Source organism: Theropithecus gelada, chromosome 13, assembly GCF_003255815.1.
Source record: "Theropithecus gelada isolate Dixy chromosome 13, Tgel_1.0, whole genome shotgun sequence".
Classification (NCBI taxonomy): domain Eukaryota; kingdom Metazoa; phylum Chordata; class Mammalia; order Primates; family Cercopithecidae; genus Theropithecus; species Theropithecus gelada.
Window position 1 is genome coordinate 19,338,259 of NC_037681.1, and position 17,124 is coordinate 19,355,382.

General features: G+C 47.8%; 1 protein-coding gene and 1 pseudogene across 1 annotated transcript; one reads left to right on the forward strand and one right to left on the reverse strand.

Annotated features, from left to right (window-relative positions):
- Positions 1 to 1,061: 1,061 nt before the first annotated feature.
- LOC112604612 (cytochrome c oxidase subunit 5B, mitochondrial) lies at positions 1,062 to 3,585 on the reverse strand. Its single transcript, XM_025353775.1, has 4 exons — positions 3,062 to 3,585; positions 2,096 to 2,169; positions 1,817 to 1,916; positions 1,062 to 1,260 (listed from the first exon to the last, which is right to left on the reverse strand). The coding sequence occupies exons 1-4, from the start codon at positions 3,321 to 3,323 to the stop codon at positions 1,148 to 1,150; spliced, it is 549 nt and encodes a 182-aa protein (XP_025209560.1). The 5' UTR covers positions 3,324 to 3,585; the 3' UTR covers positions 1,062 to 1,147.
- Positions 3,586 to 3,963: 378 nt separating this feature from the next.
- LOC112604462 lies at positions 3,964 to 11,240 on the forward strand (annotated as a pseudogene).
- The last annotated feature ends 5,884 nt before the right edge of the window (positions 11,241 to 17,124 follow it).

Consider the following 17,124-nt stretch of genomic DNA (forward strand, 5'->3'; position numbering starts at 1 on the left):
AAAAAAAAAAAAAAAAAAAAAAAAAAAAAAAAAATTTATTTATTAAATGCCTAATTGGAGAACTCTTTGGACTCCTACCTACCGAAAACTAGTATTTTAAGAACATATTGAATTAATACAATTTACCATTTTTAAGTTTACCTCCTCACTAACTCTTCCACAATGTTTATAAGAGTTTTGAATATTATTCATTTTGTTCAAATAATTGATAGTTATAAAAATAAAATATGGAATTTATAAAAACACTAAATTAAATGATAAGTATAAAATGAAAGATAAATGCTACAAACTTTCTTTTTTTTTTTTTTTTTTTTTTTTTTTTTTTTGGAGACGGAGTCTCGCTCTGTCGCCCAGGCTGGAGTGCAGTGGCCGGGTATCAGCTCACTGCAAGCTCCACCTCCTGGGTTCACGCCATTCTCCTGCCTCAGCCTCCCGAGTAGCTGGGACTATAGGTGCCCGCCACCTCGCCCGGCTAGTTTTTTGTATTTTTTAGTAGAGACGGGGTTTCACCGTGTTAGCCAGGATGGTCTCGATCTCCTGACCTTGTGATCCACCCGTCTCGGCCTCCCAAAGTGCTGGGATTACAGGCTTGAGCCACCGCACCTGGCCTCCCCATGAATTCTTACTTTGCACCTGGGTCCCTCAAGACTTCAAAATCCCCAAAACTCTCTTCACAAGGCCACCCTGTCTCTATGATGATACTGTGAGGCCCTACTATCCACTCAGCTCTTTACATATTAAGCACCTCACAAGGTATTTACCTTTTTGTAGTTGTACGTGACCCCTGAGAACATGTCCACAGGGATAGAGCCAAATGATGGAGCCAATATTTTAAGTTCAGTCAGCCTGACTCCTCAGCCCGCCCCCTTCTGTCATACTAGGTGGTCTCATTCATTGCATTACGGGTTGTCAGTCTGTTCTTATTATTAATCTAAGCACTATACACTGGTTACACACTTTCACTAAGTGGATGACAAGCTAGTATTAACAGATAGCTATTCCCAAAATAAGAATATTCCCTGACTCCCAAAGAATACAGGAAAGAAGTAAGACCAGCCATCTATGGGAGAAGGAGCCACTGCAACAGCTAGTCTTTACTGGAAAGAAGAGACTTTACAGCACATTTTGAGTAACTTAGTACAGGCGCTCAGTGTGCCAGCCGGTGGGGCACCAGCCTGTAATGGGCTCCACAGCGGGGGCATCGCTGGGCCTCGCCTTCATGCAGCCAAAACCAGATGACGCTGGTATTGTCCTCTTCACCTAAAAGGGAAAAAAGGTGGTTGAGGGTCATCTAGCCTAAAAAGGGAGGCTTTCAACATGAATTTCTTTTCCTCAGACAACTCTGATACACAAGCAGCCTATGGTTGACATCTTAAGAGATCAGTTCAAGCCCTCCTCTCATTCTTCAGCTGAAGAAATTGAGGCTCTGAGTTCACCTATGAGTAAAATGACCTTGTATTAGGGTCACTGTAAATTCTAACAATTCCCTTGCCTATGCAGAATGCAAAGCAGGGTCCGTTCTGGTAGGTATTCCTAATGTCTAAAATGATGCCTGGCATAGAAGCAGTACAACAATAAACATTTGCTGGGTGGGTACTCCTTCATGCCACAATCCCAGTGAGCCAATCTTACTGCTGTGCCGCGCTTCTTTCCAGTAAGGATGAACTATCAGGCATAATGAGGCTTGAGAGGGTCAAGACCCTGACAGAAACTTACCAACATGCACTCACACACTGAAGATCTGAGGCAGCTTATAGACTCCTGTATTGTAGGATATATTAAGCAAGTGGATAAAAAATAGAGGTGAGGTACTTACAGATGCAGCCCACTATTCTCTTGTTGGTGACGGAGGGAACTAAATTAGGGTCTTCCTTGGTGCCTGAAGTTCCCTTTGGGGGCAGTATATTGTATGGGTCCTGAAAAAAAAAAAAGAATTGAACCATTATGCCAAATAAGCCCTACCTTTCAGAAGCTCAGGGGACTGTTCCTACAAGCCAAGTTTCCCGGATCAAATACTCCAAGAGACGAGACTACTATGAACACATCCAAGGCCATATAAGTTCCACAGAAGACACAGAAGGGAGTTTCTCCTTACCAGTCCCTTCCTTGCAGCCAGCATGACCTCCCTCTCCAACCCAGTCGCCTGCTCGTCATCGGTGGGAATACCACCTAAAAGAAGATACGTGAATTACGACGCTGACCAAAATGACTCACAGAAAAATTACAAACAGAAATGATCAAGGAAAATGTCGCCCTGAGACTTCTGTATAAGTTTTAGTGGGCTCACAAGCTCCTAAAGGCTACTCATATCCATGGTCCCCCAAGAATCACCAAGTCTCGATCCACACAAGCAACAGCACTGGGGGAAGTTTTGTTTTTGTTTTGTTTTGTTTTTTTTTTTTTGAGACGGAGTTTTGCTCTTGTTGCCCAGGCTGGAGTGCAATGGCCCGACGTTGGCTCACTGGAACCTCCGCCTCCCGGGTTTAAGCGATTCTCCTGCCTCAGCCTCCCGAGTAGCTGGGATTACAGACTAGCGCCACCACGCCCGGCTAATTTTTGTATTTTTAGTAAAGACGGGGTTTCACCATGTTGGCCAGGCTGGTCTTGAACTCCTGACCTCAGGTGATCTGCCCGCCTCAGCCTCCCAAAGTGCTGGGATTACAGTTGTGAGCCACCGCGCCTGGCCTAGGAGCTTCTCCTTCTCCAACCACCGAGGCCAATTTGTCGACATTTGTCTAAAGGCACGTAGAACCCACTCGGCTTGAGGTGGGCGCAGGTTTGAAAGGCGGCCGGACCCCTCCCCATCCCGGTGGCAGTCCCGGTCCCTCCCAAGGTCACCCGGCACCTCTGTTTAGGATACTTTCGCAGCGGAGTCAGTTCGGGGGGCGGCAGGAACAGCGGTCCAGAATTACAGGGAGATGCCTGCAGAACCTGAGGCACTCGGGGCCGTAAGCGGCCACTGGGACCTCGAGAAGCTGCACGGCAAGCCCCGCTTGACTGCCCTGGGACCACCCTGGGAGGGCAACAGTCTGGTCCCTGGCACGCCCGGCGAGCCGAGTACCTCCAGTTGCCACGGAGCGCACCGCAGCCACGCCACTGGGGCCGCGAACCCTCAGGGCCTGCGCGGCCAGCGCTCCAGCTCCGCGAAGTAACCTTGAAGCCATCGCGTCCTCGACTAGCAGCAGCAGTTCCGGGAACAAGCTGCGGAGACAGGAGGAACTTCCGGGGGCGGGCTTCTTTCTCCTCCCGGTCCGCTTTCCGCTTCCTCCCAGCCCTCGAGCCCGCCCACTCTCACGACGGTGGCGGGGACGGAAACTGCGCATGCCCAGCTCGGCCTCTTCCTGCACCGCGCAGCGGCTGAGGCTTGGGGGCGGGTTTGCTCTTTAGTAAAGCCGGGAGGTGGGAAAGTTGTTTCGGTCCCTGGAGCTCAGCGGCTGCACCGCACTGGAGTTCCTACGTGTGTGGCCCGGTAGTCCGTGTTCTGCAAACGTGGAGGCTGCTGATGGAAGTCATGAAGTCCCCGTCTGTCAGGAGACTTAGTGAAACCCAAATGATTTGAATTTAGAAGTGGGCTCCTAAAGATCGCTGCGTTCCTTACTAGGCTGGTCGGTGGCAGGGCTGGTTCTCGTGGCAGGGAGTGAGCCGTCGCGAGCGTGTCGCATTGGATGGGACCTACCTGCAGTCCTGGCCCACTTTCCTGTTATTTAGAGTTGTACTGTGTGTGGGAGGCGCGGAGCTCCCGGCCTGGGGAGGAGGACAGGGCCGGGGGCGGGACCCCCTACCAGGACCAAGGCCCTGGTGATGTGGAGGAAGTGGCCACTGTTTTTCGAGGCTCCCAAGGGAGGAGGAGCAGGAAGGGGAATTGATAATAGGAAATGGAGTCAGAGCCTGCTGTGACTGGAGTTCCTTGTTTGAAACGGAAAACGTCGCCCGTCCATAGCTTGCCGTTGCCGCCAGGCTAAGATGTGCAAATTTCTTGGGGTGAGCTTTAGTCAGTATAGCCCTGTGACAGGCCGGCTGCATGCGGTATCTGAGTTTCCCTACCAGATAGAAAAATCCCGTTCCAGTGGGAATTATGCTCATCATTGAATCTTCAATGCCTTGCAGAGGTCTGGTATATAGTAGGGTCCAGGAATTTTAGTAAATTTACTTCTTGTATAAAATATACAAAACCAGTTTATAGGGCTTCTCCTGGCCCAGTGAGATCCACTGGAGGCAACTTGGGAGAATTGAAGGCTCAGGTGCTCCCACCTGTCTCATGCAGGCTATGATATTTTCAAAAGGAGGTGGTGGAGCATTGCTTCACAGGAGCACGTCTGGTCTTCCTGGGTGCCCCCTCCACCAATTAAAAAAAAAAAACCTGTATTCTAAGGCCAAAATTTTTTAAAGATGATTTTTGCTTTGAATGGCTTCACTGTTACTCCCTTCTCCCTCACCTCCACTGCAACCCCTCCAAATTGAATTGGGGAAAAATTCTGAGGAATGTTCCCCAAGGATCTATAGTTAATTTGCAACTGCGGTTAAGGTGTTTGGCAGGAGAAAAAAGCATTGGTCTGGAAAGTAGCTAGTTCAGCCACTTTTTATCCTTTGGGCCACCATTTCTACATCAGTAAAACTGTCGTTCAACTAGGTTAGTATTTCCCAGAGTGTATTCCATGCCATCCAAGTCTCAAGATACCATCTCAAGAAAAAGGACTTGGTCAAGACAGGGAGGTCCTGCATTTGATGACCACCCTTTTGGAGATGGACGCTAGCATAATAAAGGCTCTGATTAGGCTTGCAGCAAAGACCTCTTACTTAATTTACCTGCAGTTTAAGCCAGAGTTTCCCTTCTTAATTGACCACAAAACCCTTTCCTGAGGAACACCTACTAACTTGCCCCTCAGCAAACCAATGAGATACTCAGCTCTGATATGTTATGATTCCCTGCTGTCTGACCAGAAATGGTTTACTCCAGGCTATAAAATGGAAATTGAGTTTAGGCTTCTCATTCTCATAGTAGGCTTGCCTAATAATAGGAAAGTTTTGCAGGCCCTGATCCAACTCAGGAAAACCTCAGCTTCACTCTGGGATTATTTAGATTGTGTGAGTGAGCTCCAAGGTCAGGGCCAGGCTCCCAGGATATCCCCGCTCATCCCCTGCTGCTTCCACCTCCCACCACTCTCCACTCACACCCAGTCCCTCAGGTCTCCTTTGGAAACAGTTGGCTTGGGGAATGGTCTGCCACCTCTGCTCCATCATTGTCTTTACCAGCTCAATAAACTTACTATTATTTTTATAGGATACTTTTTAGTTGTCAAAATAAATGTACATTATAAGTCAAACAGCACAGATATATAAGGAAAAAGCTAGCAGTTTGGTGTTTATTCTTTTTTTCCTTTCCCTATGTCAGCACAACTGACATCTTGGGTTGATAATTCTTTGAGGGAGGTTGTGCATTGTAGGATTTAACCCTATGTTGGCCGGGCGCGGTGCCTCACACCTGTAATCCCAGCATTTTGGGAGGCCGAGGCGGGCAGATCACGAGGTCAGGAGATCGAGACCATCCTGGCTAATACGGTGAAACCCCATCTCTACTAAAAAAATACAAAAAACTAGCCGGGCGAGGTGGCAGGCACCTGTAGTCCCAGCTACTCGGGAGGCTGAGGCAAGAGAATGGTGTAAACCCGGGAGGCGGAGCTTGCAGTGAGCTGAGATCCGGCCACTGCACTCCAGCTCGGGTGACAGAGCGAGACTCCGTCTCAAAAAAAAAAAAAAAATAATAATAATATATTCTGCCAAATTGCTTTCCCAAAGTTTGGAGCAATTCATGCTCCCACCAGTAGGGCATGTGTGGATCAGTCCCCACCACCAAGCCTTTGCAAATTTAGCCCCACTGGATGAAGGAAAAATTAGTGCCCTTAGTGCTGTTGGTGTTTACATTTCAGCTCCTTGACCGCTAAGGCAGTTGAACATCTTTTCAGATGTTTACTGATCACCTGCACTTCCTCAGGGATGTGAATTGGGCTTAACCACTCAGGCACACTATTTAACCTCTTTCTGCCTTAGTTTGTCTTTTTTTTTTTTTTTTAATTCTTATTATTTTTGTTGTTGAGACTGAATCTTGCTATGTTGCCCAGGTTGGTGTCAAACTTCCGGCCTCAAGCAATCCTCCTGCCTCTGCTTTCCAAAGTGCTAGGATTACAAAGCATGAACCACCACACTGCAGGAGTTTGAGACCAGCTGAGACAACATAGGGAGACCCCCATCTCTACAAAATTTTAAAAGTTGGCTGGGCGCGGGTGGCTCACGCCTGTAATCCTAGCACTTTGGGAGGCCAAGCGGGCAGATCACGAGGTCAGGAGTTCAAGACCAGCCTGCCCAATATGGTGAAACTCCGGCTCTACTAAAAATATAAAACATTAGCCGGGCGTGGTGGCAGGCACCTGTAATCCCAGCTACTCAGGAGGCTGAGGCAGAAGAATCACTTGAACCCAAGAGGCCGAGGTTGTAGTGGGCTGAGATCGGGCCACTGCACTCCAGCCTGGGCGACAAGAGCAAAACTCCATCTCAAAAAAAAAAAAAAAAAAATTAGCCAGGCATGGTGCCACCTGGCTATAGTCCTAGGTGCTCAGGAGGCTGAGGCAGGAGGATCATTTGAGCTGAGGAATTCGAGACTACAATGATCTATGATTGTACCACTGCACTCCAGCCTGGGCAACAGAGCAAGATCCTGTCTCTTAAAAAAAAAAAAAAAAAAAAGAGGGTCGGGCACGGTGGCTCATGCCTGTAATCCCAGCGCTTGGGGAGGCTGAGGCAGGCGGATCACCTGAGGTTGAGAGTTCAAGACCAACCTGACCAACACGGAGAAACCCCATCTCTACTAAAAGTACAAAATTAGTCGGGCGTGGTAGCACGTGCCTGTAATCCCAGCTACTCGCGAGTCTGAGGCAGGAGAATCACTTGAACCCAGGAGGCGGAGGTTGTGGTGAGCCAAGATTGCCATTGCACTCTAGCCTGGGCAACAAGAATGAAACTCCATCTCTCAAAATAAAATAACAAAACAAAACTGGTAAAGTATTTGAATAGGCATTTTTCCAAAGAAGACATACAAATGGCCAATAGGGTCGGGCATGGTGGCTGATGCCCATAATCCCAATACTTTGGGAGGCCAAGGCAGATGGATTGCTTGAGGTCAGGAGTTCAAGACCAGTCTGGGCAACATAGGGAAATGCCATCTCTATTTAGGAAAAAAAAAAAAAGTTTTTAAATGGCCAATAAGCACATGGAAATATGTTCAACATATTCATCATCAAAGAAACGCAAATCCAAATCACACTGAGATACCACTTTATATTTTTTATTTTATTTTATTTTTTGAGACGGAGTCTTGCTCTGTTGCCCAGGCTGGAGTGCAGTGGCCGGATCTCAGCTCACTGCAAGCTCCGCCTCCCGGGTTTACGCCATTCTCCTGCCTCAGCCTCCCGAGTAGCTGGGACTACAGGTGCCTGCCACCTCGCCCGGCTAGTTTTTTGTATTTTTTAGTAGAGATGGGGTTTCACCGTGTTAGCCAGGATGGTCTTGATCTCCTGACCTCGTGATACGCCCGTCTCGGCCTCCCAAAGTGCTGGGATTACAGGCTTGAGCCACCGCGCCCGGCGAGATACCACTTTAAATAAAAAAAAGACAGATAACGCCAGGTGCCAGGGCTTATACCTATAATCCAAGCACTTTGAGAGACTCAGGTGGGCAGATGGGTTGCGCCCAGGAGTTTGAGACCAACCTGAGCAAGACCCTGTCTCTACAAAAAATACAAAAATTAGTTGGGTGTGGTGGCTGCACCTGTGGTCACAGCTGCTTGGGAGGCTGAGGTGGGAGGATCACCTGAGCCCTGGAAGGTTGAGGCTATAGTGGACCATAGTCATGATCACGCCACTGCACTTCAGCCTAGGGGACAGAGTGAGACCCTGTCTCAGAACACAAAACAAAACAAACGATAATAAATGTTCACAAAGATATGGGGGTAATCAGATCCTCATACGCTGCTGATAGAAATATAATCGTGCGGCTGTTTGGGAAAACAACTTGGCAACTCTTTAAAAAGTTCGACATTGGCGGGGTGCGGTGGCTCCTGCCTGAAATTCCAGCACTTCGGGAAACCAAGGCGGGTGGATCACGAGGTCAGGAGATCGAGACTATCCTGGCTAGCACAGTGAAACCCTGTCTCTACTGAAAATACAAAAATTAGTCGGGCATGGTGGCAGGTGCCTATAATCTCAGCTACTTGGGAGACTGAGGCAGGAGAATGGTGTGAACCCAGGAGGCGGAGCTTGCAGTGAGCCAAGATCGTGCCACCGCACTCCAGCCTGGGAGACAGAGCGAGACTCTGTCTCAAAAAAAAAAAAAAAAAGTTCAACATTAATCTACCATGTGACCCAGCAATTCCACTCCTAGGCATATCCAGGGACAGCACTGAAAATGTCTTCACACAGAAACCTGTACACAAATATTTATAGCAGCATTATTCACAATACCGAAAAGGTGGGAATGACCCAAAGGTTTATCAATTGATGATGAATAGATTAAACAAAACATGAAACAGCCATATAATGGAATATTATTCACCCATATAAAGGAATGAAGTACTGGTATGTGCTACAACATAGATAAGCCTTAAAAACATTACAGTATATCGAAGAAGCCAGACACAAAAGACTACATATTGTAGAGTTCCTTTTATTTTTATATTTTTTAAATTATTTTATTTGAGACAGGATCTTACTTTGTCACCCAGGCTGGAATCCTGCAGCCTCAACTTCCTGGGCGCAAGTAATCCTCCTGCCTCAGCCCCCACAGGTAGTTGGCTACAGGCACGCACCACCACGCCCAGCTACATTTTGTACTTTTTGTACTTTCACCATGTTGCCCAAGCTGGTCTTGAACTCCTGAGCTCAAGCAATCCACCGGCCTGGGCCTCCCAAAGAGTTAGGATTACAGGCACGTGCCACTGCACCCTGCCAAACAGTTCCTTTTATACAAAATGTCTAGAATAGGCAAATTCATAGAGCTACAAAGTAGATTCGTGGTTGCCAGGGCCTGGGGGAGAGGGATGGAGCGTGGTTGCTGATGGGCACAGGCGTTCTCATCTAAGAGTTGAATGCAAAACCTTGTGCATATAATAAAAACCACTGAATTGTACACTTTAAAAGAGTGAATGGTAATGCATATGAATTATATCTCAATTTTAAAAATCAAGCATCAAGCAAGCAAGCAAGGAAGGTTCACCTTGCAGGGTTGTAGTGAGACGTGGGAAGGGGCTCTGATGCCTCTGCTGCTCATAGGGGCCTGTGGGTCCACCTTTCTCTCCGCCTAAGTGTGAGTTCCTCAAGGGAAGGACCTCCTAGAACAAACTCGTCTCCTTATCCAAGTGCCTGGCATGGGGCTTAGCGCACAGTAAGTGCTCCATAAACCCCACTGATTGCATGGAGACGATGATGCTATCTTTTTGTAAGCCAAGGGGAAGACATTACAGATTAGCACCAACACCTGGGTGTGCAGTCAAGAAATAAGTGAATGAATCTGCAGAGCTATCGAACACATCCTCTGAATGAACATTTGTCTCCAACAACAGTCCTGCTCCGTGAGCAGAAGATTCAGTGAAGGAACCTTTCAGAAGGTTCCCCTCCAAAAAATGACATCAGAGAACATGAGCTCAAATCATCTCTCTACACATTTTTTTTAGGAAAAACAAGGGGGCCGGGCGCAGTGGTTCACGCTTGTAATCCCAGCACTTTGGGAGGCCAAGGAGGGCGGATCACGAGGTCAGGAGATCAAGACCATCCTGACTAACACGGTGAAACCCCGTCTCTACTAAAAATACAAAAAAATTAGCCGGACGTGGTGGCAGGCGCCTGTAGTCCCAGCTAGTCGGAAGGCTGAGGGAGGAGAATGGCGTGAACCTGGGAGGCGGAGCTTGCAGTGAACTGAGACTGCGCGACTGCACTCCAGCCTGGGCGACAGAGTGAGACTCCGTCTCAAAAAAAAAAAAAGACCTCCTCTCAAACTTGGCTTTTGGTCAGTGGGGACCTACAAAGGTTCAATGTGTATATCAAAAGTGGTATTTCTGTTTAGGGCCCATTTACCCTAGCCACAGCATGATGTTTGTTCTCAATGACTACAATGTGTTCAGAGTTTGAAAATCCAAATGTCATAAAAACTTTAAAAGAGATGCAATTCTTGCAGAGTCAAGTGGACTAAAACATTCCCGGTAAAGAGCTTACAGTGGATCATTCATTTGAATTTGAAAAACGTAGAAATGAACCTATCATACACTAGCAAGCCCTATGGAATAAAACTATTGATGCAATTAAGAGAGCTGAAGAGATTAAACAGAAATGCCAAGCTGGCCAGACGCGGTGGCTCACGCCTGTAATCTCAACACTCTGGGAGGCTGAGGTGGGTGGATCACCCAAGGTCAGGAGCTCGAGACCAGCCTGACCAACATGGTGAAACCCTGTCTCTACTAAAAATACAAAAATTAGCTGGGTGTGGTGGCACACACCTGTAATCCTGGCTACTCAGGAGGCTGAGGCAGGAGAATCACTTGAACCCAGGAGGCGGAGGTTGCGGGGAGCTGAGATCACACCACTGCACTCCAGCCTGGGTGACACAGAGACAGACTCTGTCTCAAAAAAAAAAAAAAAAAGAAAGGCAGCCTTAAAACAAAAAATGAGTTCATGTCCTTTGCAGGGACACAGATGAAACTTGAAGCTATTATTCTCTGCAAACTAACACAGGAACAGAAAACTAAACACCACATGTTCTCACTCATAAGTGGGATTTGAACAATGAGAACGCATGGACACAGGGAGGGGAACATCACACACTGGGGCCTGTCGTGGGGTGGGGGGCAAGGGGAGGGAGAGCATTATGACAAATACCTAATGCATGAGAGACTTAAAACCTAGATGACGGGTTGGTAGGTGCACCAAACCACCACGGCACATGTGTACCTGTGTAACAAACCTGCATGTTCTGCACATGTATCCCAGAACTTAAAATAAAAACAAAAGAAACGCCAAGCTAAATGTATAATGAACAGATTGAAGAAAAATAAAGAACTACAGAAAATCCAGGACATCAAAGAAATCAAGCAAAACATTTATTTTATTCGAACTCCTCTTGCAGGCAAAGGAAAGCCGTTGGAAGAGAAAGTGGTACAGCATTTACAATAGGCTGTGGACATGGAACATGTCTCTTAAAAATCTCACTGTAGGCCAGGCCCGGTGGCTCACGCCAAGGCAGGTGGATCACGAGGTCAGGAGATTGAGACCATCCTGGCTAACACGGTGAAACCCTGTCTCTACTAAAAATACAAAAAATTAGCCGGGCATGGTGGCGGGCGCCTGTAGTCCCAGCTACTCGGGAGGCTGAGGCAGGAGAATGGTGGGAACCCAGGGGGGCGGAGCTTGCAGTGAGCCGAGATCACACCACTGCTCTCCAGCCTGGGTGACAGAGCGAGACTCCATCTCAAAAATAAAAAAATTAAAAAATACAAACATTAGCCTGGTGTGGTGGCGAGCACTTGTAATCCCAGCTACTAGGGAGGCTGAGTCAGGAGAATTGCTTGAACCTGGGAGGGGGAGGTTGCAGTGAGCAGAGATCACGCCACTGCACTCAAGCCTGGGCAACAGAGTGAGCCTCTGTCTCAAAAAAAAAAAAAAAGAGAAAATTCTATCAATACAGAAGTGAATTGTGGACATAAAATGGTCATGCCACTTGGATAATGGCCCTAGGCAGCATTTATGTAACAACTCATGACAAGAATTCACAGCTAGTGATATATAAAAGAAAATATTCTTTGCAGTTAAAAAAAAAAAAAAAGGTGACATATAAGGAAGATAATGAAGACACACATTAGTCATTCATCCCTCCTCCTGGCATCTCAGTTCTGTCCTCAGGGGAGGCATTTCTCCCCAAAAGGACTCCTAGGCCCATGAGTAGTGTCTGGAAGTGTTACCTTCACAGATGTTTGCTCTGATTTTATACACTCAATCTACAGGAATAATTTCCTGTTAGACCTCAGCCCCCCATCCTGTGTGGGCTCTTAATATTGGCATGGCTGGGAGGCCAAGGCAGGCAGATCACCTGAGGTCAGGAGTTCCAGACCAGACTGACCAACATGGAGAAACCCTGTCTCTACCAAAAATACAGAAGTAGCCAGGCGTGGTGGTGGGTGCCTGTAATCCCGGGTACTCAGGAGGCAAATCACTTGAACGTGGGAGGCGGAGGTTGTGGTGAGCCGAGATTGCACCACTGCACTCCAGCCTGGGCGACAAGAATGAAACTCCGTCTCAAACAAACAAACAAACAAAATTGGCATGGCTTCCAGCGGAGCTCACCTTGACCCCACTCACCTTGTAAATGGGGTCATCCTCCGAGTTACACAGGGGAACCCCTCTCCCGTCTCTCTCATGTCTGTCAGTTCTTCCCCAGCGATAGTCCCTGGAGTGGCCCCTGTGAAGGGCCTTGACATCCACTCCCACACTCCAATTTTACAACCACCTTCTGCAGGACTCCCTGTTTCCCACCTCTCCCATCTCTGTTTGGCCTGTTCCTTGAGTCCTGAACCCGAACTGGATTCTGCCCGGCCCTGTAAGGTCCTCCTCAGGCTGGCTGACACCTAGCAGTCCTACACTTGCCCACTGATAAGCGACATCTCAGGCCTCAAGCATTCACGCCTTTGCACATTTTATTCCCTTTGCCTTGAATGCTTTTTATCCTCTTGGAGATAAATAGTAAATTCCAAGTCAAATTTCAAGACTTTGGGCAAATGTTACCTTGTCTGAGGTCACTGGACTCTCCCAGGCAGGGTTGCCATCTCGCTTCTGTGTGCTCCTGCAGCCCTCCGGGCACACCTCCTTTGTGGGGTTGAGTACACGGCAGGGTTATTATCTTTTGGCACATGTTTTGGGTCTAGGCAGTGTGGCAGGTGCTCAGCTTTGTTGAATGACTGCATAATGAAGGGTGCATGATACAGGACAATTGTTTCTCCATCTTCTGATATACCTGGTTATTCAAACCTACATCCATTTTGTTACATAATGTCCTTGTATAAAATCACACAGGAGAAATTACTTTTGGAATTGGAAATAAGGAAAAACACGTTATTTCCTTCTACCATAGAACTCTATATTAGAGAGAGAAGCATGGAGTCCTTTGTGTTCCCCACCCCCTTCCCTTCTCTTGCTTCCAAGAAGCTCAGAGCCAGGTTTAATGTTCATTCACAACAATCACATTAGCTTTCCTGAACAAAGTTTGGCTTTTCCTCCTCTTCCTGGTTTGGATTTTCTATCTTTTCTCTAATAACCTTTTTGAAATCGGGCAGTGGAATATGGAGGGGAAGGAATGGGTTCTGTAATCAGAGAAACACGCGTTCAAATGGCCCTCACCTCATGGCTGTGCAACTTGAGCAATTTACTTAACCTCTCTGAACCTCTAATTTCCCTTTTATAGGGTGATTATAGGGAATAAGTTAAAATGTATGTACTGTATATAGCACATAGTAGAGGATCAAAACATGATGATTACACAGAGTGGGGCTATAAGTGAATAAAATAATTGAAAGTGTCACTCCAGGCTGACCTCTGGAAGAATAAGCAGCCATTCACATGAGAGGAGTTGGGAAGGAGCAAGCCCAACTTGCAGCCCCTCTCCCCTAAGTCGGTCCCATCACTAGGATCACTATCCAAGGGACCGTTTGAAAGATGCCTTCCTAACTGGGCTGAGAGATCAGCTCACCAGGAGTGGGCACATGTAGCACGTGGTTCCGCAGAGCAGGGCAGAGGGAAGAGAGATCCTAAGAGGAGGAAGAGGAGGAGGAGAAGGGAAGGGATGGAGGGAGAGGAGGAAGAAGAGGAAGAGATTGGGGAGGTCCTTGGCTGGATGTGGCCAGGCCCTGCAAGGGTCCTCTGTGCTGCGGTTGCTGAACTACCTAAAGCAGCCCTGTTTGCCAAAGCTCCCTTTCTGTTCCTTCCAGGGTCTTCTGGGAGGAATGTGGAGGGTCTGAAGGACACAGAGCCTGAACACAGACAAAGAAGTTAGGGCAGTGGAGGCCAGGGACAGTGGCTCACGCCTGAAATCCCAGCACTTTGGGAGGCTGAGGCGGGTGGATCACGAGGTCAGGAGATCGAGACCATCCTGGCTAAGATGGTGAAACCCCAGCTCTACTAAAAATACAAAAAATTAGCCGGGCGTGGTGGCGGGCGCCTATAGTCCCAGCTACTCAGGAGGCTGAGGCAAGAGAATGGCAAGAACCTAGGAGACGGAGCTTGCAGTGAGTCGAGATCACGCCACTGCACTCCAGCTTGGGCGACAGAGCAAGATTTTGTCTCAAAAAAAAAAAAAAAAAAAAAAATTAAAACCCACAAGTATCTTAGAGACCAGTGACAAATATGTTGTGCCCATGTTGTTCAAAAGGGTTCAGGGGAACCTGATGTAATTCGTGATACTGTATTAGGAAGTATGCCTCCCACTAACAGCTCTCCTTCTTCAAATCTAGTCCAGGGATCCTTCCTCAAACCTCTAGAGCTTCTACTCCTTCTCGTGATCCTTCCTCACCAGACTTGGAGTCTTCCGCTGCACCTCTTCCATCTCAACCTGTTCACCCAACACTCCCAGAAGGGCCCAGTCTCGCTAGGACACCCACCAAAGCCAGAAAAGAGGCTACTCCCCCTTAGGGAATTAACTAACAAAGAGGCAGGGACCATTTTAGTTCACATTCTTTTCTCAATGTCAGACTTAGCCCAAAGACTAAGCAGTTACCAGTTGATGTTATGCATTGCAGGGGACAGCAAAGAGGGAACTCTACAACAATAAAAAAAAAAAAAAGATTAATTTAGCAAATGTAACTGCTAAACAGACTGCATCCCTTCCATTTGTAGTAGGGCTCCCATCCCAGAAACTACGGCTCCTGAGCTAGTGCCTGCAGACACACAAACTGAAAGGGAGTGGGCAACTGAACAGAGATATTCATATGACCCTAATGATGGTGGTGGACCCGAAATTCAAAATTTTTATTTTTATTTTTATTTTTATTTTATTTTTTTTTTGAGACGGAGTCTCGCTCTGTAGCCCAGGCTAGAGTGCAGTGGCCGGATCTCAGCTCACTGCAAGCTCCGCCTTCCGGGTTCACGCCATTCTCCGGCCTCAGCCTCCCGAGTAGCTGGGACTACAGACGCCCGCCACCTCGCCCGGCTAGTTTTTTGTATTTCTTAGTAGAGACAGGGTTTCATCGTGTTAGCCAGGATGGTCTCGATCTCCTGACCTCGTGATCCACCCGTCTCGGCCTCCCAAAGTGCTGGGATTACAGGCTTGAGCCACCGCGCCCGGCCTTTTTATTTTTATTTTTTAATTAATTTATTTTTTTTGAGACGGAGTCTCACTCTGTCGCCCAGACTGGAGTGCAGTGGCGCGATCTCTGCTCACTGCAAGCTCCGCCTCCCGGGTTCACACCATTCTCCTGCCTCAGCCTCCCAAGTAGCTGGGACTACAGGTGCCCACTACCGCGCCCGGCTAATTTTTGTATTTTTAGTAGAGACGGGGTTTCACCGTGTTAGCCAGGATGGTCTCGATCTCCTGACCTCGTGATCCGCCCGTCTCGGCCTCCCGAAGTGCTGGGATTACAGGCATAAGCCACCACGCCTGGCCAAAATTTTTAATACCTCAAGGTCATCAACGCAAATCAATCCAAGGGGGTTACACCTAGGAAGGGGCACTCTTACGCTTTGGTCACATGAGCCCTTAAGGGAATAGGCTTAGCTACTACTGCAAAAGCAGACACTAGAGCGAGACCACTTTACTCTATCGATAACCCAGAAGGGAAAATAAGGCCACTTCCATTACTGATGCCAGTACAGAGGAGAGGAAGGTACCCAGGGCAAGACTGGCAGTTACACCTTCCCTAAGTTCCACTGGTACAAAGATTTAAGCACTTACTAGTCTTTATAGATACTTTCATGGGATGGACTGAAACCTACTCCACCAAAACAGAAAAGGCACAAGTGCCTCTTGAAAGAAATCTTTCCCCGATTTGGGTTACCTAAGTCACTCCAAAGCAACAATGGCTCCTCCTTTGTTGCCAAAATAACCCAGCAAGCCACTACCACTCTAGGAGTAAGTGATCATTTACATGCTTCCTGGAGACCTCCGTCCTCAAGAGAGCCAGAAAAAGCTAATCATAAAGACGACTCTGGTGAAGCTCTGGCAAGAGACCTCCGAGTTCTTATTAAAGGGATTGCCTCTAGCGTTCCTCCAAGTAAGAGCGGCTCCCAAGACCAATCTCCAACCCAGCCCCTTTGAAATATAATATGGTCCTTTTGAGTCTTCACAGAGATGCCTTGTAAAGGCATTAGGAAAATAGACCAGTGGAGATCCTGCCTCTGAGGCAGCTCAAATTCTTCTGGGGACTCATTTTATTAGTCAGTCTGCTCCAGATATTAAGAGAAAGTTACAAAAACTGGCTGTAAGTCCCCAGGCACCAACGAAAGAGCTACTTAATGTAGGCTTCGAGGTCTTCTATAACGAGATAGAGTGGAAGAGGCTAAAAAGTGAAAGAGGGAAGAGGCAAGAGACATACGCCAGGCCTCTGATTATTGGCCCTCGCTATCAGAGAGAACAAGCCACCGTATCCAGACCAAGCCCCAATCTGGGGACACCTGCTACACTGAAAACCAGGACACTGGCCCCAAAACTGCCAGGCCAAGGAGCAAAATGCCCAAAAGTCCACTCCACCTAGACCATATCCACAGTGCAGAGATGCCAGTCACCAGAAGCGGGACCGTCCCCAACTCCAGAGGGAGAGAGGAGCCTCCAGTTCCCTGATGGCCCTGACTAAAGACCGAGAAGCCCCAAGGCTAACACCGGCTGTCATTCAGTCCCCGTTACCACAGAGGAACCCAGTGACCCTGGACGTGGCAGGTGTAGCTAATTTTCTATTACATACAGGGACCAGCCTGTCAGTCCTTACCTTTTGCCCTTGACCCTAGTAGGCCAAACACTGCACTGCCACAGGAATTGATGAAAAACCCGGACCAGATACTTCACCCAACCTTTTTTTTTTTTTTTTTTTTTTGGAGTCTTGCTCTG